Source organism: Ctenopharyngodon idella, chromosome 21, assembly GCF_019924925.1.
Source record: "Ctenopharyngodon idella isolate HZGC_01 chromosome 21, HZGC01, whole genome shotgun sequence".
NCBI lineage: Eukaryota > Metazoa > Chordata > Actinopteri > Cypriniformes > Xenocyprididae > Ctenopharyngodon > Ctenopharyngodon idella.
The window spans coordinates 13,448,843-13,471,988 of NC_067240.1; the positions used below are offsets into that span (position 1 = coordinate 13,448,843).

Consider the following 23,146-nt stretch of genomic DNA (forward strand, 5'->3'; position numbering starts at 1 on the left):
TAGCCTCCACAAGCAACCGTTCAAAATGCTAACGTAGAAACACATTTTCGAGTGCATCTGTCCCCAATATTGGTTTGCAGCAATCTTGGGGATGGATGTCTCGATTCTCCCTCGGCACAGGCCATTTCTGCGCTTTGCGTTCGAGGGTTGGGCATATCAGTACAAGGTCCTGCCCTTCGGGCTGGCCCTGTCTCCCTGCGTCTTCACGAAAGTCATAAAGGGAGCCCTTGTTCCCATGAGAGAACAGGACGTTTGCATCCTCAACTATCTCGACGACTGGCTCATCCTAGTTCAGTCTCAGGATCAGTTCTGTGAACACAGGGACTTGGTGCTCAGTCACCTCAGCCAGTTGGGCTTTCAGGTCAACTGGGAAAAGAGCAAACTCTTCCCTGTGCAGAGGATCTCTTTTCTTGGTATGGAGTTGGATTCGGTCGATCAGACAACACGCCTCGCAGAGGAACGTGCTCAGTCAGTGTTGAACTGCTTGAATACGTTCATAGGCAGGACAGCGGTCCCACTGAAATTCTTTCAGATGCTTCTGGGGCATATGGCAGCCGCAATGGTAGTAACCCCGCTCGGTTTGCTTCATATGAGACCGCTTCAGCACTGGCTTCACGGCCGAGTCCCGAGATGGGCGTGCCAACACGCTCCTGTCGCACTCATTTAGAGTCAGAAGCATCTGAGATCGCTTCGCGCCATTTATGTCCCCAGTGTGCTCAACCGTGTGGCCGACGAGCTCTCACGAGCCGCGCTGCTGGGAGAGTGGCGACTCCACCCCCAGGTGGTCTCAGTAGACCTGTTTGCCTCTCCAGAAACCTCTCACTGCCAGCTGTTTTACTCCCTGTCCGAGGGAACACTCGGCACAGATGCACTGGCACACAGCTGGCCCCGGGGCCTTCGCAAATATGCATTTCCCCCAGTGAGCCTACTTGCACAGACCTTGTGCAAAGTCAGGGAGGACGAGGAGCAGGTCCTGTTAGATGCGCCCTATTGGCCCAACCAGACCTGGTCCCCAGAACTCATGCTCCTCGCGAAAGCCCCTCCCTGGCGCATTCCCCTGATTAAGGACCTTCTTTCTCAGAGACGGGGGCACTCCTTGGCACCCGCGTCCAGACCCCTGGAAACCCCATGTCTGGCAAGTCTGTTGGTAAGCACTACCTGGTCGTCAGGTTCCTTAGGGGGGCAAGACGGTGAAATCCTCCTCGACCTCCTATTCGTCGGTCTGTCCAACGTACGTCTCCGTTCCCTCCTTCAGGGAACGAGGGTTACCTTTGTAAGTGAGACGTTCCCTAAGAAGGAGAAGAAGACACTGCATTCTCTAGAGGACACTTTGGGGAACGCCTTCAGCGTGACTGGTGTCTGAAGCACGTGTTTAAACGCGACAGTGTTATTGGCCATCGACAGTCTGTGGTGTCACTACCGGTGCGACCATGAGTATTAAAGGCCACCTGTATTAGACGTTATCAACTTCTTTGTCTGAAGGCCCGATGCATGGCAGAGAGACGCAGTGTCTCGTTCCTGTTCTCAGGGAACCATAGTTACATTCGTAACCTGAGACATTCCCTTTCGAATAGGAATTTGCACTGCATTCTCTAGAGGACACTTAGGGGAACCAGTGTCCACTCCGCCATGCTGAGGGAATGAATGCCTAAATTGGCTGTGACAAGCACAACCAAGGACTCAACGGGCTTAAATGCCAGATTCCCTCACTCAGGTCCATGGAACGGTCAGTCACACTACTGCCTAAGGCCACAACCTAAGCTCCAAGCTCTAGGAAGGGTGGAGCTCAAAGGTTTGGTAATGTCACTTTTTTTTTACACATTACCTTGGCTTAAAGGGTCACTCATTCAGGTTTGTGCTGAGGAGCCGAGATGGGATCCCGGCATTCAGCAGGTGGTACAGGCTTGTGGCAGGTGGGACATAACGTCTCCATTCCCTCCTTCAGGAAACAAGGGTAATGACAGTAACCGAGACGTTTTTAATGGCGCTCCTCATGTAGAAGTGCAGTGTAGCCCGATTCATAAACAAATGACTCTTATGAGCCAGTTCTTTTAATGAATCGTTCATAAAAGACTCACAAATTCCTCACTGAATGAATTTTAAGCAAACACACAGCATCAAGGCTCATTGCTATACAACTTTTTTCTACTGTGGTTCACATTTATACTTGACCTGCTAAAAATTTAACTGGCTTTGTCCTAAAAAACTAAAATAAAAAATAAAATAAAAGTTATTGTTTTGTTCTTTTTGGCCCATTTAACCATGTATTCTAATAAAGTCATGACAGCAAAATTTCAGATACCAGTGAAATTTCACAATTTCAAATTCCAATTTCAAATCCACAGCAAAAACTACTAGCCTAACAAATATAAAGTTCAAACATTATTACAGACAAGTAAACAGTCCGTAATAAAGTTAGAACAAATTAAGCAGCATGGGCGGCTTCAGGATGTTCACTAATAGTTTATACCAGTGGTTCCCAAACTGACAGAGGGGGTATGCGAACAAAATACTGAGGTTTGCCGTTCATTTAATTCTTCCCAGCCTAAAAATAACATTAAAACAAAGCATGCATTTCTAACAGACAATGCCATAAATAAGCATATGCGTGCATATGGATGCATAATTGCGTGCAGAGTCTGCTGCCTTAGCAAATCGTGCTACATTACTGCCGTTCTCGACAATGTACCTGTAGATTTAGCACTTACTAACTAGCATGAAGAACAAATGGCCTGGCACAGAAGGTGCATAGATATCAATTTAAGATTCAAACTCTTGATACAAAACATACCTTTTGTGAGTTCTTGTTTTTAATGTTGATACAAGCAAGAATGCAAATCCAAATATCCACACGATTGCAAATGTGACATTGATTTTATACAACAGTTCATCAAACAAAAGGGTAATATTAGTGATGTTCTTCACAGTATTGTCAGTATTTGCTCTATTTTGCAATGAAATAATAGTTCCAGCGAAAGCCACAGCAGAACTACCACACACAGCGGTGTTTCATGAACAAATCTTTGGCTTTGAACGATTCGTTCGTGAAAGTCAATTGGTTTAATGATCATTCATAAATACAGCCACTTGCTTTGTTACTGAATGAATGAATGAATGACTCAATGACTCACGCATTAAGACAGTGAGTTACCGCCACCTACTGGCGGTTTTAGTATTTAAAAGAATCACTTTTCACGTTATCATCATCATTGCATATTTATCTACTGAACATTTTTTTTTTATTATTTAAAACATTATTAATCTTAAAAAGGTATTTATAAAGAATGCACCGGAAAGTCAATTTAGGGGGCAAAATTTGTCCTTTAATGGAAAAGGTGAAATCTAAGTGGAAGAGAGGGGGTACGCAGAAGGATGGTAAATACCTCAGGGGGTACTCCACTCTAAAAAGTTTGGGAACCACTGGTTTATACCATTGAAAAGATATTTCAAACTTCTCTTTACCCCTAAGCAAAAAATGAAAAAGATGTTGAGTAAATCGGGGCCTTTAGGGTTAGTGTTGGGGCAGGTTAGGGAATCATCAGCTCTGCCCTAACTTCAGGTCCGCTGCTTTTCTCAGGGCCGCGTTTCTCAAAGCATTGTAAGTATACATAGTGGTGACAATGGTTTTTACAATCTATGTAGGCTTACAATTTTGTATCATGCTTTTCTATATGCTGTATGAAGAGAGCATGAAAAGAAAAGAAACATTTAATTTACATTATATATTATTAATATATTATTACATAATATGTGCTTAACAAAGAACAACAAAAGTTGGTCATGTTCCCAGGAGTTTATTTGCTAACACCTGAGTATTTGCTTTGAGCAAGCATCTTTTATAAGCACACCAACAGTTATTATTGCTTCCATTTAATAGATGTGAGTGTGTAAACCCATCGCTCTGCCAAGACAATGGTAATGTTTGATTGGTGTTAGTGCTTATTGTGTTTTAAAAACATGAATGTCATATTTTGGCAGTATATGTACAATCTGGACAAAAGAAGTATAGGTGCTTAACAGTTACTTGTGATACACTTGTTTTTAATTGCCATATTTTTGCAATTTATAGAACCATATCACCATTATTTTTGCATGTGGACTCATTTTAATTTATGGGATAACATAAATAGCAAATGAATTACAGGAACGTTTCAACCTACACCCTCATGGAACCAAAAGACTCAAAATCATTCAGACATATATATTTCACATGCTTTTTGGTGCTCTATATTCTGATACTGTTTGTGAACACTTGGGTCAGTGTTGTTATTGTCTTGGAGAGAGAACTTCATAAACCAATGTATATTTTTCTGTGTAATCTGTGTGTAAATGACCTTTATGGAGCAGCAGGATTTTATCCTAAATTCCTACATGATTTAATCCTGGATTCATACTTGATTCCTTCTTTTATGTGTGCCCTCCAAGCTTTTGTGATCTACAGTTCAGCTATGTGTGAATATTGTACATTAGCAGTGATGGCATATGACAGACATGTGGCCATATGTCGGCCTTTAGACTATCATTCAAAGATGAACAAATTTTTATGTAGCCTATTACTTCTATTCTGTTGGACTGCACCATTTACTACTATGTTCTTTGCTGTTTTCTTGTCAAATAGGTTGCCTTTATGTAAAAATCACATTGATAAATTATACTGTGACAACTGGTCAATGGTAAAACTCTCATGTGAATCAACTTCCAGCAATGACATGTATGGGCTTGTTATTATTTCATTATATTTAGTCCTTGTGATTTTAATTATTGTGTCTTATATAAAGCTTATTATTGCATGTAAAGCATCATTAGAGTGCAGAAGAAAATTTTGGCAGACATGTGTACCTCATGTCCTTTCATTGATAAATTTCACTGTTTCAACCATTTTTGATACCACCTATAACAGATATGGATCAAGTGATGTCCAAATGAATCTGCGTTATTTTTTGGCTTTAGAGATTATTATTGTGCCACCACTTTTTAATCCTTTAGTGTATGGTTTAAAACTCAAAGAGGTTCGCAAACGAATCTTAAAATTATGCTTCAGTTGTATACAAAGAAAATGGTAAGAATCTAAGTATCTGCTAGAAAAATGGTACAAAAGTTGTCACTGGAATGGTACACTTTCATTTGTGAATGCATTTTAAGCAAACACACAGCATCAAGGCTCATTGCTATACAACTTTTTTCTACTGTGGTTCACATTTTTACTTGACCTGCTAAAAATTTCACTGGCTTTGTCCTAAAAAACAAAAATAAAAAATAAAATAAAAGTTATTGTTTTGTTCTTTTTGGCCTATTTAACCATGTATTCTAATAAGGTCATGACAGCAAAATTTCAGATACCAGTGAAATTTCACAATTTCAAATTCCAATTTCAAATCCACAGCAAAAACTACTAGCCTAACAAATATAAAGTTCAAACATTATTACAGACAAGTAAACAGTCCGTAATAAAGTTAGAACAAATTAAGCAGCGTGGGCGGCTTCAGGATGTTCACTAATAGTTTATACCAGTGGTTCCCAAACTGACAGAGGGGGTATGCGAACAAAATACTGAGGTTTGCCGTTCATTTAATTCTTCCCAGCCTTAAAATAACATTAAAACAAAGCATGCATTTCTAACAGACAATGCCGTAAATAAGCATATGCGTGCGTATGGATGCATAATTGCGTGCAGAGTCTGCTGCCTTAGCAAATCGTGCTACATTACTGCTGTTCTCGCCAATGTACCTGTAGATTTAGCACTTACTAACTAGCATGAAGAACAAATGGCCTGGCACAGAAGGTGCATAGATATCAATTTAAGATTCAAACTCTTGATACAAAACATCCCTTTTGTGAGTTCTTGTTTTTAATGTTGATACGAGCAAGAATGCAAATCCAAATATCCACACGATTGCCAATGTGACATTGATTTTATACAACAGTTCATCAAACAAAAGGGTAATATTAGTGATGTTCTTCACAGTATTGTCAGTATTTGCTCTATTTTGCAATGAAATAATAGTTCCAGCGAAAGCCACAGCAGAACTACCACACACAGCGGTGTTTCATGAACAAATCTTTGGCTTTGAACGAATCGTTCGTGAAAGTCAATTGGTTTAATGATTCATTCATAAATACAGCCACTTGCTTTGTTACTGAATGAATGAATGAATGACTCAATGACTCACGCATTAAGACAGTGAGTTACCGCCACCTACTGGCGGTTTTAGTATTTAAAAGAATCACTTTTCACGTTATCGTCATCATTGCATATTTATCTACTGAACATTTTTTTTTATTATTTAAAACATTATTAATCTTAAAAAGGTATTTATAAAGAATGCACCGGAAAGTCAATTTAGGGGGCAAAATTTGTCCTTTAATGGAAAAGGTGAAATCTAAGTGGAAGAGAGGGGGTACGCAGAAGGATGGTAAATACCTCAGGGGGTACTCCACTCTAAAAAGTTTGGGAACCACTGGTTTATACCATTGAAAAGATATTTCAAACTTCTCTTTACCCCTAAGCAAAAAATGAAAAAGATGTTGAGTAAATCGGGGCCTTTAGGGTTAGTGTTGGGGCAGGTTAGGGAATCATCAGCTCTGCCCCTAACTTCAGGTCCGCTGCTTTTCTCAGGGCCGCGTTTCTCAAAGCATTGTAAGTATACATAGTGGTGACAATGGTTTTTACAATCTATGTAGGCTTACAATTTTGTATCATGCTTTTCTATATGCTGTATGAAGAGAGCATGAAAAGAAAAGAAACATTTAATTTACATTATATATTATTAATATATTATTACATAATATGTGCTTAACAAAGAACAACAAAAGTTGGTCATGTTCCCAGGAGTTTATTTGCTAACACCTGAGTATTTGCTTTGAGCAAGCATCTTTTATAAGCACGCCAACAGTTATTATTGCTTCCATTTAATAGATGTGAGTGTGTAAACCCATCGCTCTGCCAAGACAATGGTAATGTTTGATTGGTGTTAGTGCTTATTGTGTTTTAAAAACATGAATGTCATATTTTGGCAGTATATGTACAATCTGGACAAAAGAAGTATAGGTGCTTAACAGTTACTTGTGATACACTTGTTTTTAATTGCCATATTTTTGCAATTTATAGAACCATATCACCATTATTTTTGCATGTGGACTAATTTTAATTTATGGGATAACATAAATAGCAAATGAATTACAGGAACGTTTCAACCTACACCCTCATGGAACCAAAAGACTCAAAATCATTCAGACATATATATTTCACATGCTTTTTGGTGCTCTATATTCTGATACTGTTTGTGAACACTTGGGTCAGTGTTGTTATTGTCTTGGAGAGAGAACTTCATAAACCAATGTATATTTTTCTGTGTAATCTGTGTGTAAATGACCTTTATGGAGCAGCAGGATTTTATCCTAAATTCCTACATGATTTAATCCTGGATTCATACGTGATTCCTTCTTTTATGTGTGCCCTCCAAGCTTTTGTGATCTACAGTTCAGCTATGTGTGAATATTGTACATTAGCAGTGATGGCATATGACAGACATGTGGCCATATGTCGGCCTTTAGACTATCATTCAAAGATGAACAAATTTTTATGTAGCCTATTACTTCTATTCTGTTGGACTGCACCATTTACTACTATGTTCTTTGCTGTTTTCTTGTCAAATAGGTTGCCTTTATGTAAAAATCACATTGATAAATTATACTGTGACAACTGGTCAATTGTAAAACTCTCATGTGAATCAACTTCCAGCAATGACATGTATGGGCTTGTTATTATTTCATTATATTTAGTCCTTGTAATTTTAATTATTGTGTCTTATATAAAGCTTATTATTGCATGTAAAGCATCATTAGAGTGCAGAAGAAAATTTTGGCAGACATGTGTACCTCATGTCCTTTCATTGATAAATTTCACTGTTTCAACCATTTTTGATACCACCTATAACAGATATGGATCAAGTGATGTCCAAATGAATCTGCGTTATTTTTTGGCTTTAGAGATTATTATTGTGCCACCACTTTTTAATCCTTTAGTGTATGGTTTAAAACTCAAAGAGGTTCGTAAACGAATCTTAAAATTATACTTCAGTTGTATACAAAGAAAATGGTAAGAATCTAAGTATCTGCTAGAAAAATGGTACAAAAGTTGTCACTGGAATGGTACACTTTCAAAAAGTTCTAATTTGTACTATTTGTAAAAATTAGGGGTAAATAAGGCATAACACAGGTATACCTTTTGAAAAGGTACTGCACTAGTGACAACCTTTGTACCTTTTTTTCTGAAAGTGGTTTTTGGTATTTGTGGTGTTTTCTGTAAAAACAAAGGATTACACTTTTATGAAATTACATTCTACATTTATGTAAACACTAACATATATTACTGAAACTAATTGTAAAGATCAGTTTAAATGTTGTTATATGCACAATGCTGAAATCCCACTTTGTCCAAATACATTTTGTATTTTGCTGAAATTTCTTCTACCCATTTTCAATTACACGTTTCCTCTAACATGCCTCAGGATCATAAAGCTCAGTCAATATTATTGCTTGTTTTTCCTCATTTTTAGAACACACATTATGCCATGTGCTGACCATATTATAGCCTAAGAGTTCATTCAAAATTAGAGAAAATATTTAAATATTAACAGTGTCATGTTATGAGAAATGTACTCATTGTGAAATTATTTCATTTCTAATATCAGACCCAAACTCATAACCATCCACATTTATATAATTTACAGTCAGCCGGTCAGGTAATCAGGACCCCGACGTGGAGCGATATAATGACTGCCTGGATTGTACATTATCCCGCTGTCACCAAATAAATAAATACCTGAACATTAAATATTTGTCATAGTTAGTGAAAGGGGAATACATTTATGAATATCGCTGCTGTTCGTCTCTTCCTGCTGGAGGGAGTTCTAGGGAGCTTGGCCGAGTATGTAAAGCAGGTGCTGGTGCTACTTGCCATTTACCATCTGCCTCATAAATGAGAACAATGCCAGCCCCACTCTGGTCCCAGAGCCCAGCCAGCCTTTAGCCATGCCTGCAGCGGATAAAAAGCCAGAGCCCACCGCTGACTCTGAGCCCAAGCCCACCTTGAAAATAGATGTGCTGGATGAGGAAATGCTGGTTTCATCCAGTTCCATGACATCTTCTTCTCTGCTGGTTAAACCCAGTTCTAAGTCAGCTTTGGCATCACAAAACACTTGTGCTGCTATTGAGGTGGGATCCGGGTAAGGTCAGGATTAGTAATATGGGTAGGTTTGTTATATTTTCATCATTTGAGATAAATGTGCTGGTTTTAATTGTCACTTAAAAGTGATTAAATTACCAAGCAATCTGCGTAATTTGATGTGTTCTGTGGCATGTTTGCTATATATATATATATATATATGAAGACTTCAGATGCAAAAGCCTCTAAGTGCCATCTGAAATTTTCTTCTAAAATGAGCATTTTTATCAAGCTCATATGTTTATGTTCAGTTATTTCACTTTAATGGCAATGAAAATGACCTATTAATTGCCATTAAAGTGAAATTACTGAACCTAAACATACAAGCTTGATAAAAATGCTCATTTTAGAAGAAAATTTCAGACGGCACTTAGAGGCTTTTGCATCTGAAGTCTTCATATGTATAAATCACCCTCCAAGGTGAAGTTGATCTATCTTCATTGATAGTTACAAAAATCATTGCTTCAGGTCAAAGACTGTGTTGTGGTTAATAATTTCTTTAGGGTGAATGACCATAGCCGTGGCACACTGAATGGCTAATATGACTGTGGCTAGCAGTCACAATTTTTACTCCAGTGAGCCTTTTTAGGGGATATATTTAATTTTAAATGTTAATTTTTATATAGGCCTATAGTACATCTTTAATTCATGGCTACCAAAAACAAGCTGTTGAATATTTCCAACATTATTTCCCATGTTTTTCCCAACGTTGACCTTTTCTGACAACATACCCCCAAACAGGGAAATGCCATCAAACAGCTGAATAAGCTATATGTACAGTTGCAAGAAAAAGTATGTGAACCACTTGCAGAATCTGTGAAAATGTGCAAAATTTTAACAAAATAAGAGAGATCATACAAAATGCATGTTATTTTTTATTTAGTACTGTACTGAGTAAGATATTTTACATAAAAGATGTTTACATATAATCCATAAGACAAAAAAATAGCTGAATTTATTAAAATGACCCAGTTCAAAAGTTTGTGAACGATTGATTCTTAATACTGTGTGTCGTTACCTGGATGATCTTTTTTTTTGTTGTGTGATGGTTGTTCATGAGTCCCTTGTTTATTCTGAGCAGTTAAACTGAGCTCTGTTCTTCAGAAAAAATCTCCAGGTCCCAAAAATTCTTCAGTTTTCCACCATCTTTTTTCCATTCACTGATGCTTCAGAAGGAAACACGATGCATTAAGAGCCGGGAGGTGAAAACTTTTGAACAGGATGAAGAGGTCCAAATTTTTCTTATTTCGCTTGAATATCATTTTTTTTTTCATTTAGTACTGCCCTTCGGAAGCAACAGAAAATACTTGCATGTTTCCTGGAAGACAAATTAAGTACAATTTACCTTGATCTTCAAATTCCAAATGTTTTCACCCCCCATCTATTAATACATCATGTTTTTTTCTGGAGCATTAGTGAATGTTTGAACCTTTTTTAAAAGTTGTGTTTGAGTCCCTCAGTTGTCCTCAGTGTGAAAAGATGGATCTCAAAATCATTCAGTCACTGCTGTAAAGGCTTCAAATATGCAAAAAATGCTTGAAAACTGAAGAATCTGCAGGACCTGGAGGATTTTTCTGAAGAACAGAGCTCAGTTTAACTGTTCAGGACAAACAAGAGACTCAAGAACAACCATCACAAAACAAAAAAACAGTCGTAGATCATCCAGGTAACCACACACAGTATTAAGAATCAATGGATCACATACTTATGAATGGGGTCATTTTAATAAATTCAGCTATTTTGTTTTGTCTTGTGGAATATATGTAAACATCTTCTATGTAAAATATCTTACTCAGGACAGTACTAAATAAAAAATAACATGCATTTTGTATTATCTCCCTTATTTTGTTAAAATTATTAACATTTTCACAGATTCTGCAAGTGGTTCACATACTTTTTCTTTTAACTGTATATTAACTCTGTATTGGCTATTGTAACAGTCTCATTCTGTTTTCTATGCCATCACCAAGAATAGCACTACTCTTGGTCTTCTGGGAAAAATGGCCACACAGAGAAATAATGTCCCATGTGGGATAATTATGATAGTAAAGACAACTTATGATAGTTAATGACCTCTGGCTCTAAGAAAGATTATTGCACCATCTCTTTATTCTCTTGTCAAGATATCTGAATCTCTTGCGAATAATGCAGTGAGGACAAACAAGAAGTGGAGTGTTTATGCAAGTCAGTCTCAGGATAGTTTAGGATACTTTTGACTCAGGATAGTTTCAGTCATTATTTTTACATGTAACCTGTAAAAAAACATTTGCAGTTTTGTTAATGTGTAAAATAAAGTGACCATGGAGTTCACCAAAAATATATTTGAGAACAACTATACACACACTTTCATAGTCCCAGTAAGGAATCATTGTGATTTGTCCCAGGCTGCAAAGCATGCTGGGGATCCAACAGTCACAATACAATGATTTATTGACAGTTTGCGATGTACAGTAGGGTACAGTATATGCTGCTTGAGATGTGACTTCTGTGCCGTCTTGGTAATGTAACGGAAGTGGCTTTAGTTAAGAGAGTTAATGTGGTGTGGGGCAGGAGTCACGATAGGGTAGTGTCGCAGAATGGTGGCTGTACAAAGCGGAATATATATCACACAAACAGTCTTTAATCCAAAAATTTCAACAGATCACGTCATAGAAACTCATGAACTCAGAAGACAAGAAAACAAACACTTTACATCGACGCAGAGAACTCTTTTATCTGGATTCCGAGTCAAGTCTAAAGTCTTTTTCACTGGAGTCTGAGTCAAGTCTGAAGTCTTTTGTCATGAGACCGAGTGGAAAAAATAAAACACATAAAAAAATAAACACATAAATTAAATTTATCATACTCAAATCCTATTTTTTATCCTAGTTGTATATAGACAAAATAATATGATCTTTCTATCATCTGTTTTGTTTGTAATAAAGGTCCAAAGATTTAAGGGATAATGTACATCCAGCTTGTTACTTTATAATCCATTACAATGTACAAAACAATCGTCCAGGCAATACGAGTAGTCATTTTCAATACAGTCGCTAAGTGGACGCAAGATGGCGCCAGTCACAGTTTGCTATACAGCAGTTTGTTATACAGCGGCGTCGTTATTGACGACAGTCATTATCAGAAAATATCAAACCTCGGGTAGGGTAAATATTTTTTGTTCATATTTTAACAGGTTGGCAATCCAAAATAGCCATGCAGCAACACAACAGTATAATAGCTAACTGTGTTAATGTGACTAACCGTTGTGGATGCGATGTTTCATAAAATTTGATGTTGTCGTTTGCCTGTTTTCCCACAATCTGTGCATCCGATCTGACATGTTAATACACCCAAACGAAAGAACATAAGGCACAGTGGTTCTCGTCATGTTTCATGGGACTCTTATGACATTTTGGAGTTTATGCGCAAAACACGGACATACGTAATCAAATTCTATGACAAGCGTCCGATCTACCACTACACGTAGGGAAATATATGTGACGCAGATATTATAAAACCATTCAAATAAGACACAAATTCTTTATTTATTACATCAGTAGTTAAGGGTAAATGACTTGAGTTGTTTTTAAAATATTCACGAGTGTTTTGTGTCGAGTCGAGTCAAGTCTGAAGTCTATTAAAATGTGACTCGAGTGTCACTAACTCAAGTTCCCTTCTCTGCATCGACGAGATCGGACAAAGAACTGAACACAATAGGGAGTATGTATTTACACTGTTACACAACCAAACGTGGGAACTAATGAACAACAGGTGAACTGAATCAAACTGACACATAGGCCTACTACACTGTTAAACCTTGCTGTAAAAAAAGGCCAAATTCTGACAGGAACAAACCATTTTCCATTAAAACAGTAATATACTGTAGAAAATGATGCATTCTGGGTAATATTTGTCATTTTCGAGAAAGTAGCCTACAGGAATAAATTGTGAGTTCACAGCGCTCAAAGTGGACACTCAGAGGCTGTGTTCCAAATCACACCCTATACCCTCATTCACTATTCCCTACATTAGTTCACTAATATAGTACACTTGACAGAGTGAATGAAAAGAACTGAGTGAATTCAGACACTGATGAACACCTTATAAGCAGAATCACTGAAGGACAGAGAAACAAGACCAGAAAAAAGAGAAGAGACGAGCAGAAACACAAGAACTACAACTGACTTCAGCCACAAGGAGTGTCAAACCAGTTCACAAACCAGTTTGACATTATTTCTTTCATACATGTACAGACATTCTTGTTGAGAATTAACAGATTTGGATGTTGATGTTTTATTGAAAATAAAAATGTATTGAAGTTTCTAGTCACCATCGTGGTGACCAGTGTCTGCTTTAGGTGGGCTTTTGACTTTTTAACATTAGCTTTCTCTGGCTGCTGTAACTGAGTGTTTGTAAAACACATTTGTTATGGCAGGAAAAAGCCAACATGAAGGTGATCAGGTTTTATGGCTGTTGTAATGATGCTGTAATCATCTTGGACTTGTCTAATTCATTGATCTCTTTCTGCGTCTAGTCTTTAATTTAATAAGTATTTTATGTTTATTGATTATACTATGTCTGTAATTCAACAGTGTAAGAACCAACAACGTTTAAGTAATCAGTTATTTAGAAAAATACTGAAGTCATTTAGTGCATAAATTATTTTGAGCTCCTGCTTAACTTGGACAGCACATCAACAATCAGAATATGAATCTCAACAATGGTGACATTCAAAAGTTTAATGTTGCAATGCATGCTGGGTGCCAGCATAGTACAAAACTCCCAGCATGCAATGCAGCATGAATAAATTATGCAGCTGAATGGTCCTTTTTTATTGCCACCATTGTTGAGATTCATGTGTTGATTTTTGATATCTGTGTCTAAATAGGGCTGGACACTAGAGGATGTTCCTGTGGGGTTGAAAGGGTTAAAGGTGCAAGATAAAAAGACACACCCACAAAATGTATTTTAACAGTAACAAACTGTAAGTTAAAAAAACAGTTGTATACTGGCAACACCATTGACAGTAGTTTACTGTAAAATTGAGTTTTGTGGGTCACCATTGTGCTGAAAAGTAGAGCCTGTGCTTAAGTTCAGAAGAAGATCAAAAAACATTGATGAAATGCTGCATGCTGTTTTATTTAACAGATGGTGACTGTGTAGTTGCTGATGCAGTGAAAATCTCTTTATTTAAAATGTTTTAGTGGATTAATGAAATAAGTTCATAGTAATAATATGTTCACATTATTAGCATATAATAAATATTAGTTTGTAAATTTAAATTGCAGTCAGACAATTTGAGGCAGTCGGTTTCTACAAATGAAATGAGTTAACACGAGTTTTAATTGAGTGCATGGTATTTTTACAGTAACATACTGTAAATTACAGTAAATAACTGGCAACAGTGTTGCCAGTATTTTACTGAAAAAAGCCTGGCAAGGTCTAACAGTGTAGGTCAATAGGCAAGACAGGAACAGAAACAAACACAAAGAACAAAACATAATCTTGACAGGCAGATCCCTAAAAATTTTGCCACAAGCCTGTTGAATTCAAACATAACGCTGTATATAATGCTTCTTGATAGACATTTTTAAAGCTTCACCTTCTCAAAAATAAAGTTTGGATTGTGAGGAATTTTTTTATTCCATGACTGAAACGAGCATCCATAGGATCCTGACTTTCTTCTCAATTTTTTGGACAATGTGTAATACTTTAACATAATGTGACCTTATATCCACCTTATTTTGCAACACGTAACTAAGCTATTTTTTGGTGAATGTGCAAGACTTTTGATTCAATTAGCCGCTACAGGGAAATAACTAGAAGAATAACAAAGTGCAGTAAACTGTAAAACAATCTGCGCTACAGACCAGTGTGTTTATATTTACGACAATACATTAAAATATTATGGTATAAAAAAAATGTGCAATATCAAGCAGTATAAAGAGCTGTACAGCTAAAAATAACTGAAAGCGAATGTCACCAAAAGCCAAACACATTAAATTTACAAAAGTCTGCACCCGCTCTTACGTGAAAAATAAGGTGGATAAATATTATTTATGGCCTTCACATATGTTAAGCACTTTTTAGTCCTTTATTTTCAAAACATCTGGTGATTTGAGTGACAAAAATGCTGTATTTCAAAGAAAGACCATGAAAGACCAACCAAGTTCTTAGAATAACCCCTGGGGTTTATTTGCTAGATACTCACAGACATGTTGCCATTAGCAAACACGTTATTTATAGGCATGTCAGTTGTCATTACAGCCTCCAAATCTTGACTGAGACCATGTACTGCAAGATTTGAAATTTAGCATGTAAGGTAATGGTTGAATGGTTTTAGAAATCATTGTCTTTAAAAGCTATTTGTCTTTTATGTAGATTATTTTTTTATATGATGCTCATTTATTTTAGATATAACTGTTGTTTTTAATTGTCTTTTGGTGAACGTAAAGAATCAAAATACAATACATTTTAAAACTGTGTAGTTATATCAATAGAACATGAATAATATGACCTTTTTTGCAACCTACACCCTGATGGAACCAAAAGACTCAAAATCATTCAGGCATATATATTTCACATGCTTTTTGGTGCTCTATATTCTGATACTTTTTGTGAACACTTGGGTCAGCGTTGTTATTGTCTTGGAGAGAGCCCTTCATGAACCAATGTACATTTTTCTGTGTAATCTGTGTTTAAATGATATATATGGAGCTGCAGGATTTTATCCTAAATTCCTACATGATTTAATGCTGGATTCATATGTGATTCCTTCTTACATGTGTGCATTTCAAGCTTTTGTGATCTACAGTTCAGTTATGTGTGACTGTACTACAGTAACAGTGATGGCATATGACAGACATGTGGCCATATGTCGACCTTTAGACTATCACTCGAAGATGAACAAATTTTCTTGCAGTGTATTACTTGCCTTCTGCTGGATCCTACCCTTTGTTTACATGATCATTTGTGTTGTGTTGTCAAATAGGATGCAATTGTGTAAATATCACATTAATAAATTGTACTGTGACAACTGGTCTATAGTAAAACTTTCATGTGAATCAACTGTCATCAACAATATTTATGGATTTTTTGTAATTTCATTTTATTCTTGCCTGTGTGTTTTTATTATTTTGTCCTACATTAAACTCGTCATTGCATGTAAAGCATCACTAGAGTGCAGAAAGAAATTCTGGCAGACATGTGTCCCTCATATGATTACAGTGATGAATTATGTTGTTGCTGTGTTTTTTGATGCCTTGTATAGCAGATATGGCTCAAGTGATGTCTCAGAGAATCTGCGAAATTTTTTAGCTCTAGAGATGCTTATTGTGCCACCTCTTGTCAATCCAGTTATCTATGGATTAAAACTCCAAGAAGTACGCAAAAGAATCTTGAAATCTTTTGTTAATATCAGAAAACAATAAACAATACACTGCATATTATTGTTTTATTCTTGTTTAATTGTTCTATGCAAGTGCATTGTCAAAGCAAATTTGTTTACATTGCTGAGAAACAGTCTGCAGATAGAGTGTAGTTTATTGTAAATGAGTGAAGCATTATGGTAAATTTATGCCAATATCATGATATTTATGTTTATAACAGTTCATGTTCTTTTTCTAAAAGATGGCAGGTCACAGCCCTGTGTCACAACTTTCAAAGAGTAATGACTGCATGATTACCCAGGAGTAGTAGTTTTTAATCATATAGCCTTCATATACTTGGATAATATGTTCTCAATGAAGAGCTGTGTCTTTAGACATTCTTAATTTTATTTTTATTTATTTTCATGTTTATGGATTTTATTCCACCACCAAAGGACTCAAAAGCATGAATGTGAAGATGCTAATAATGATTATAAATAAATAAATAAATAAATAAATAAATAAAAACTCTATTGGGTCATTCCATGTCAACTCAACCAGAGAATCAGTAAAAATGAACAAAATCCCTTCTTCCAAATTTCCCTGAAAAGGTTTCAAATATTCTTATGAATAAACTATTGAGAGCAAATTAATTGGCCTCAACTGGAATATTTCAGTGTTTTTCAGGCACTGAAATGGTTAAATTACGCATAACCTTTACTCTATTTAATTATATGTAAGTGTGAACTCGTGAAATGAGTTATGGGTGTGTTTTGGGCGTAACATGCAATAAACCAGAGTGTCATCTCCTATTATTTTTAAAAGCCAGGTGCGCTTGCACCATGGCGGATTGCTATTAACATGGCAGAATATAGACACCCTCAACCTGACGTTTCAGTTTAAATACATTGCCACGATTGATCAAATAATTAGCCAATTTCATTACTTGTCATTACTGCAAAATGGTAATTATGATATATGCAATGACTATCCATTATGACATGTAGGCATTTTTATCTTTATGTACACAATAATAATCTTTTACATTGTAATCCTTTTATTTTTCATATTTGGCATGTTTGTGTGATGCTGCGCATCCCTGTGTGTGTACAAGCAGAGTGTATGTGCGTTGTGCACCCTGCCTATAGGCGCATATTACTAACACACCCTTTAAATAACAAAAAAATACTGCGCCATTGACTTTAGACCAGGTTTTTGTTGGTCAGTGGCACAGTCGTTTTCAGTTGCCTCAAAATAGCAACACGCCAACAATGCGCCTGAACACACCTTGTTTTTAGACCAGCACGCCCATGGGCGAACAGATGAGCGCGAATGTATTTGCTAGAGGGCTGGATTATGGATTAAGTTATTATAACATATATTTTTCTACTTTTGAAGTAACTACTTACAACCTACAGCTTCACAATTAATAGAGAGACAGTATGACTAATTCACACACGCAATCGCTCTCATTACATACTGTTACTGTGCTAATTTATCTTTATCTGATTTACAACTAGCAGAAATCTGTAAGAAATGTTACGAACCATAGATAAAATAACTGCTGAAAGTGAGCTGTTATGTCAGATCACTATTTCAATATAACATATCCCACCTTTAATAGTCAAGCATATTTACAGTACAAACCTTGTAAGTGAACTATGAGGGCAAAAAAAAAGAAAAAGAAAAAAAATCGTTCACTAATCGTAATCGAGGTAAAATGTTCAATTAATCGAGGTTTTGATTTTAGGTCATAATCGTCCAGCCCTAATTTGCTATTTAAACAACGTGTTGCTGGACGTGAAAACGATAACTGCGTCGGGCTGAAACTAGCAAAAAACACTTACGTCATGCCTGCCGTCGCATTGCGCCGGGTGTATGATAGGGCCCTCAGACTTAGTCAATCTGATTTTGTCTCTTTGGCATGGAGGCTTAGAATGTGCTGTAGTTGTTACTGTTTTGTTGAACAAAGACTCTGAACGTAGTGTGTGTTAATGTCTCTTTCCTCACTGACTGGAGGCTCAGAACGTGGTTATATCTGTTGCTGGCTCACAAGCTGTAGACTTAGATCATGAAATATGTTGTTGTCACTCTGGACGAACCAGAGGTACAGTGTATCTGTTATGTCTCACCCGATGGGAGACTCAGAACTTATATTTCTGCTTTCACTGTAACAGGCTGCAGGCCCAGAACGTGGTTATATCTGTTACAGTCTCACCCTTGCGGGCTGGGATTCAAAACTTTGTTGATCTGTTTTTGTCTATCCCCTTACAGGACAGACTTAGAACCAGGAGTTTCTGTTGAAAGGGTACCTTTATCTCTTTCCAGTGAGGAGGAGATCACTTTTCCACATAATTCTAGACACACACACGCATACAAACACACGTGCAATATAATTCACCCAATGAAAAGATATGTTGTTTTTTTCATTATCACTTTAATATAAAGTGGATATTAATTGAATTAGGGATGCATGTATTTTGTTCTATACAGTATGAAATGCTGAAGAACATGCATAGTTACACTGAAAAAACAGTTTACAGAATAATCCCAGAGGTTTTATGTGCCAGAGGGTCACAGAGAAATTGCAGTGAGGAAAAAAAGAGTATTTATAAGTATGTCAGTTGTCTTTAGATCCTCTTCATAATTGTCAGTATGTGACATGACGACTCTGGCATGGTTATAGTTGATCAGTGCTGATTTTTTGAAACAACATTTGTCAATTTTTTATGTTATTTTTCAAGCTTAATGACTTCAGTGCTTATCACGTATTTGTTATGTAATTGTTATTTTTAATTATATTTATATTATTTATTTATCTGTGAATTTCAAAGAATCAAATATCAAATTATCTTGTATAGGAAACTTTACATTTTAGAGTAGCATACAATGGATAATAGGACCTATTTTGCAACCTACACTCTGATGGAACCAAAAGGCTCTAAATCATACAGACATATATATTTCACATGCTTTTTGTTTCTCTATGTTCTGATATTGTTTCTGAATTTATGGCTCGGTGTTGTTATCGTGTTGGAGAGGGCCCTTCATGAACCAATGTACATTTTTTTGTGTAATCTGTGTGTAAATGGGGTATATGGAGCCACTGGGTTCTATCCTAAATTCCTGCGAGATTTAATACTGGATTCATATGTGATCCCATCTAACATGTGTTTCTTCCAGGCTTTTTTCATCTATAGTTCACTTAAGTGTGATTACTGTACATTAGCAGTGATGGCATATGACAGACATGTAGCTATATGTCAACCTTTAGACTATCACTCACAGATGAACAAATTTTCTTGTATCGTTTTACTTGGCTTCTTTTGGATTGTACCATTTATTACTATGTTCAGTGGTCTTCTGTTAACAAGCAGGTTGACATTGTGTAAATATCACATTGATAAACTGTATTGTGACAACTGGTCAATAGTAAAACTCTCATGTGAATCAACTGTCACCAATAACATTTATGGATTTGTTTTTATTTCATTTTGTTTTTGCATTTTTGTTGTAATTATTGTATCCTATATTAAGCTCGTCATTGCATGTAAAGCATCATTAGAGTGCAGAAGGAAATTCTGGCAGACATGTGTACCTCATATGTCTTCACTGATCAATTTCACTATTGCATTACTTTTTGACACGATGTACAGCAGATATGGTTTGAGTGATTTTTCTGAGGATCTACGTAATTTTTTGGCTTTAGAGATGATTATTGTGCCACCTCTTTTCAATCCTGTAATCTATGGTTTAAAACTCAAAGAGGTTCGCAAAAGAATCTTAAAACCATGCAATATGATGAAAAAAGCATGAAGTACAGATTTTCTGCTGTATATGTATATAAAAAGATGATGTCTTTTAAAATTAAGACCCTTCATGGAAACATGCAATGCTGAACATTTACTGTAAAGAAGTAAAACATAAATGAAAACATGCTTGTGTGATTTTACAATGCTGCGAATATGGGCCGATACAATTTCTATAACTTAGTCAATTTCCATTGACTTATTTTCTGTCAAGCATCATCAACCAGAAAAAATAATGCTTGTAAAGTTTCATGCGATTCCTAGTGCTTGTGCATAAAGCCTACAAAGTGAATGAGTAAAATGTTCTTGAAAAAACTGAATAGGAATTGCTACAAAACAATGTCAAATATAGCTTGATTCTACAATGGGCTGGGTCAGGCAATGCCTTTCATTTAAATTTCTAAGAAAATACAACAACCAAAACATTGTGCATTGATATTGAACATAAGCAGGTCATGACCTGAACTCATTGATAAAAACTTTAGGACGCATAACTTTATACTGTAGTTCTTTTCATGTAATGTAGAATGGAAAGTTTGTTTAATAGTTCTCTCTATCATAGCTCCATTCACTTTGAGAACAAAGTTATCAGAATGACAATGGACAAAAATAATGTTCTGACTGACATCATGAAGACCACTGAGGCACTTTTGTCCCTATAAGCGGAGATGACTTCAAATCACATACCACTGTAGAAGAGGTTGTCAATATTTTTGTCATGAAGTGCCATAAGAGATATAAGCATTGTTTATGTTACATATGTGGCTGCGTCCAAAAGTATTGTCTCTCTGCCTTATCAGGCAATGACTTTGCAGGCAGCGTTTGCCCATGAATGTACTTCAGGAAACTGATTTCGGACAGCTCTTGAGGGGGCTGGCTGTGATCACTGTGAGCAGCTGCCGCTCAGGATGCTCTGCTCCCGCCTGGACATGTTCGATGAAGCCGGCCAGGCTCGTGCTCCCCGCGGCTCGGGTCCTGTGTCCGCCGAGGTGGCGAGGGTTCTGATGTCGTGGGGATCGCAGATGGAGCTGGCAGAAGAGCTCGAGACTGCACTGTAAAAAATGAATGTGATTTTAACGGTAAAATATTGTAAAAACGCTATTGTAAATAGGTGAACAGTAAGTTCCCGTACTATATACAGGGAAAAACTGTAAAAGCTCTTACCAGACATTTTATGTAATTTTCACAGTAAAATGCTGTAAATTTTTTAAATTTTTAGAAGTAAAAAAACAAAACAAATCAATGTACAGACAAAAACTGTAAACTGATATTCCCACAATTCCCTGTGTGACACTCCACATTTGAAACTATTTTGTTTAAAAAATCATGTTTCTTAATGGTTTGTGTTATCAGTAATGTACATTAGGGTTTTATGTTACATCTGTTGTTTAATGAATGTTTATTGCATTATGTAAGTGTTGTGGGTTACCATGATGGTGTTTTGCGTTGCGTGAATGACTCTTTGCACCTTCTTCATATTAGTATATACTTCAGCTCGTGGAAAAGCGTCTTGTGATGAGCTTTGATTCTTCATGTGGCTTTCTCTTTTACCACCTGCATTATTATGGTGGTTGTCAGTATATGTTAAAGGTACAAAACGGATTTTAGTAGTAGCAGCGTGCATTGTTGAATTTACTGGTTTACATTCAAATTTTCTTGTTAGTAAATTACAGTTTTATACTGTAAAATTTACAGTTTGTTCTGTAAATGTGTTTACAGTTTTTCTGTATTTTTTACAAAATTATTCTGGCAACCACAGCTGCCAAAATTATTTGGTAAAAACTACGGAATATTTTTTACAGTGGCTTCAGCACTTTCTCAGCCCTCATCAGCCCGCTCTGCGGCTTCTTCCACCCAAGGCAGGAGCCCGATGCTTGAGCTGCCTGCATCTGAGGAGGTAGACGTGCTCAGCATCGATTCGGGGGGAATGTAGGACTTGCCACTTCATTGCCCCACTTATGAGGTTCTCTTGGAGGTTGTTTCTCACGCTGTGGCAAAGTTAAATATCGATTGGCTCTCCGAAAAAGCAGGAAGCGCAAAAGAAAAGTAAGCTGAATGAGCACTTCCTGCAGACCAGATCACAGCCTCCATGTTGGGGCTTACCTTTCTTTCTCGATCTGCATAATGAGTTATACAGATCGTGGAAAAGACCATTCTCCTTTCGCCTATCTAGCTCCACAGTACAAAATTACAGCAGAATACTGGAAGCTAAGGAGAGCGGTTATGGGTTGATGCCGTGGGTCGAAGAGGCTTTGGCCAGCTACCTCTCACTCGACGTTGCGTCATCCCTTAAAGGCCTGACGCTGCATTTAAGAAGTTTTTACCTCACTGCTCTCGGTCTAAAGGGGCTGTTGCCAGGGAGCAGCCCCAGCCATCATCAAGCTCCTCCTATCAACAACAACAAAAAGAGAGTGTTGCCACTAGAGCCCCCACTCAAAGAGTTTGGGGGTCTGAGCAGCAATCCCCCCCAAAGCATTCGGGGAAGAAAACGGCGTTCTTCTTTCAAAGAAGGCTTTGGGGAAGAGGCCCTGACACCAGCTTCAGGCCTCTGAGGATGGTCCCCTCCTTTCAGGGTTCTCCCTGCAGGAGATATGTGACGGTGTGGGTTGGGCTACCCTACATACAGTGGCGTAACTTTGTTTTAAAAAGTGGGTGGGACAGGAATGTGTGTGTAGGGAATGTGTGTGTATCATTATAATAATAAATGCACAAAATTTATTGACATAGACCTCATGTTTAATATGATAGTTTCGTCCTTACATCTA

At 37.0% G+C, this 23,146-nt stretch overlaps 4 protein-coding genes across 4 annotated transcripts; all 4 read left to right on the top strand.

The window, feature by feature from the left end:
• Positions 1 to 4,133: 4,133 nt before the first annotated feature.
• On the top strand, positions 4,134 to 5,063 carry LOC127504336 (olfactory receptor 51I2-like). Its single transcript, XM_051878880.1, has one exon. The coding sequence runs from the start codon at positions 4,134 to 4,136 to the stop codon at positions 5,061 to 5,063; it is 930 nt and encodes a 309-aa protein (XP_051734840.1).
• A 2,109-nt stretch (positions 5,064 to 7,172) lies between these two features.
• Positions 7,173 to 8,102, top strand: LOC127504337 (olfactory receptor 1509-like). The gene has a single exon (XM_051878881.1). The coding sequence runs from the start codon at positions 7,173 to 7,175 to the stop codon at positions 8,100 to 8,102; it is 930 nt and encodes a 309-aa protein (XP_051734841.1).
• Positions 8,103 to 15,708: 7,606 nt separating this feature from the next.
• On the top strand, positions 15,709 to 16,635 carry LOC127503923 (olfactory receptor 2A12-like). Its single transcript, XM_051878148.1, has one exon. The coding sequence runs from the start codon at positions 15,709 to 15,711 to the stop codon at positions 16,633 to 16,635; it is 927 nt and encodes a 308-aa protein (XP_051734108.1).
• Positions 16,636 to 19,461: 2,826 nt separating this feature from the next.
• On the top strand, positions 19,462 to 20,544 carry LOC127503908 (olfactory receptor 5M3-like). Its single transcript, XM_051878118.1, has one exon. It carries the CDS (start codon positions 19,462 to 19,464, stop codon positions 20,386 to 20,388), a length of 927 nt encoding a protein of 308 aa, XP_051734078.1. The 3' UTR covers positions 20,389 to 20,544.
• The last annotated feature ends 2,602 nt before the right edge of the window (positions 20,545 to 23,146 follow it).

What these genes read in the sequence shown, in the direction of transcription:
- LOC127504336 (XM_051878880.1), top strand. Translation starts at nt 4,134, where the DNA reads ATGAATTACAGGAACGTTTCAACCTACACCCTCATGGAACCAAAAGAC.
- LOC127504337 (XM_051878881.1), top strand. Translation starts at nt 7,173, where the DNA reads ATGAATTACAGGAACGTTTCAACCTACACCCTCATGGAACCAAAAGAC.
- LOC127503923 (XM_051878148.1), top strand. Translation starts at nt 15,709, where the DNA reads ATGAATAATATGACCTTTTTTGCAACCTACACCCTGATGGAACCAAAA.
- LOC127503908 (XM_051878118.1), top strand. Translation starts at nt 19,462, where the DNA reads ATGGATAATAGGACCTATTTTGCAACCTACACTCTGATGGAACCAAAA.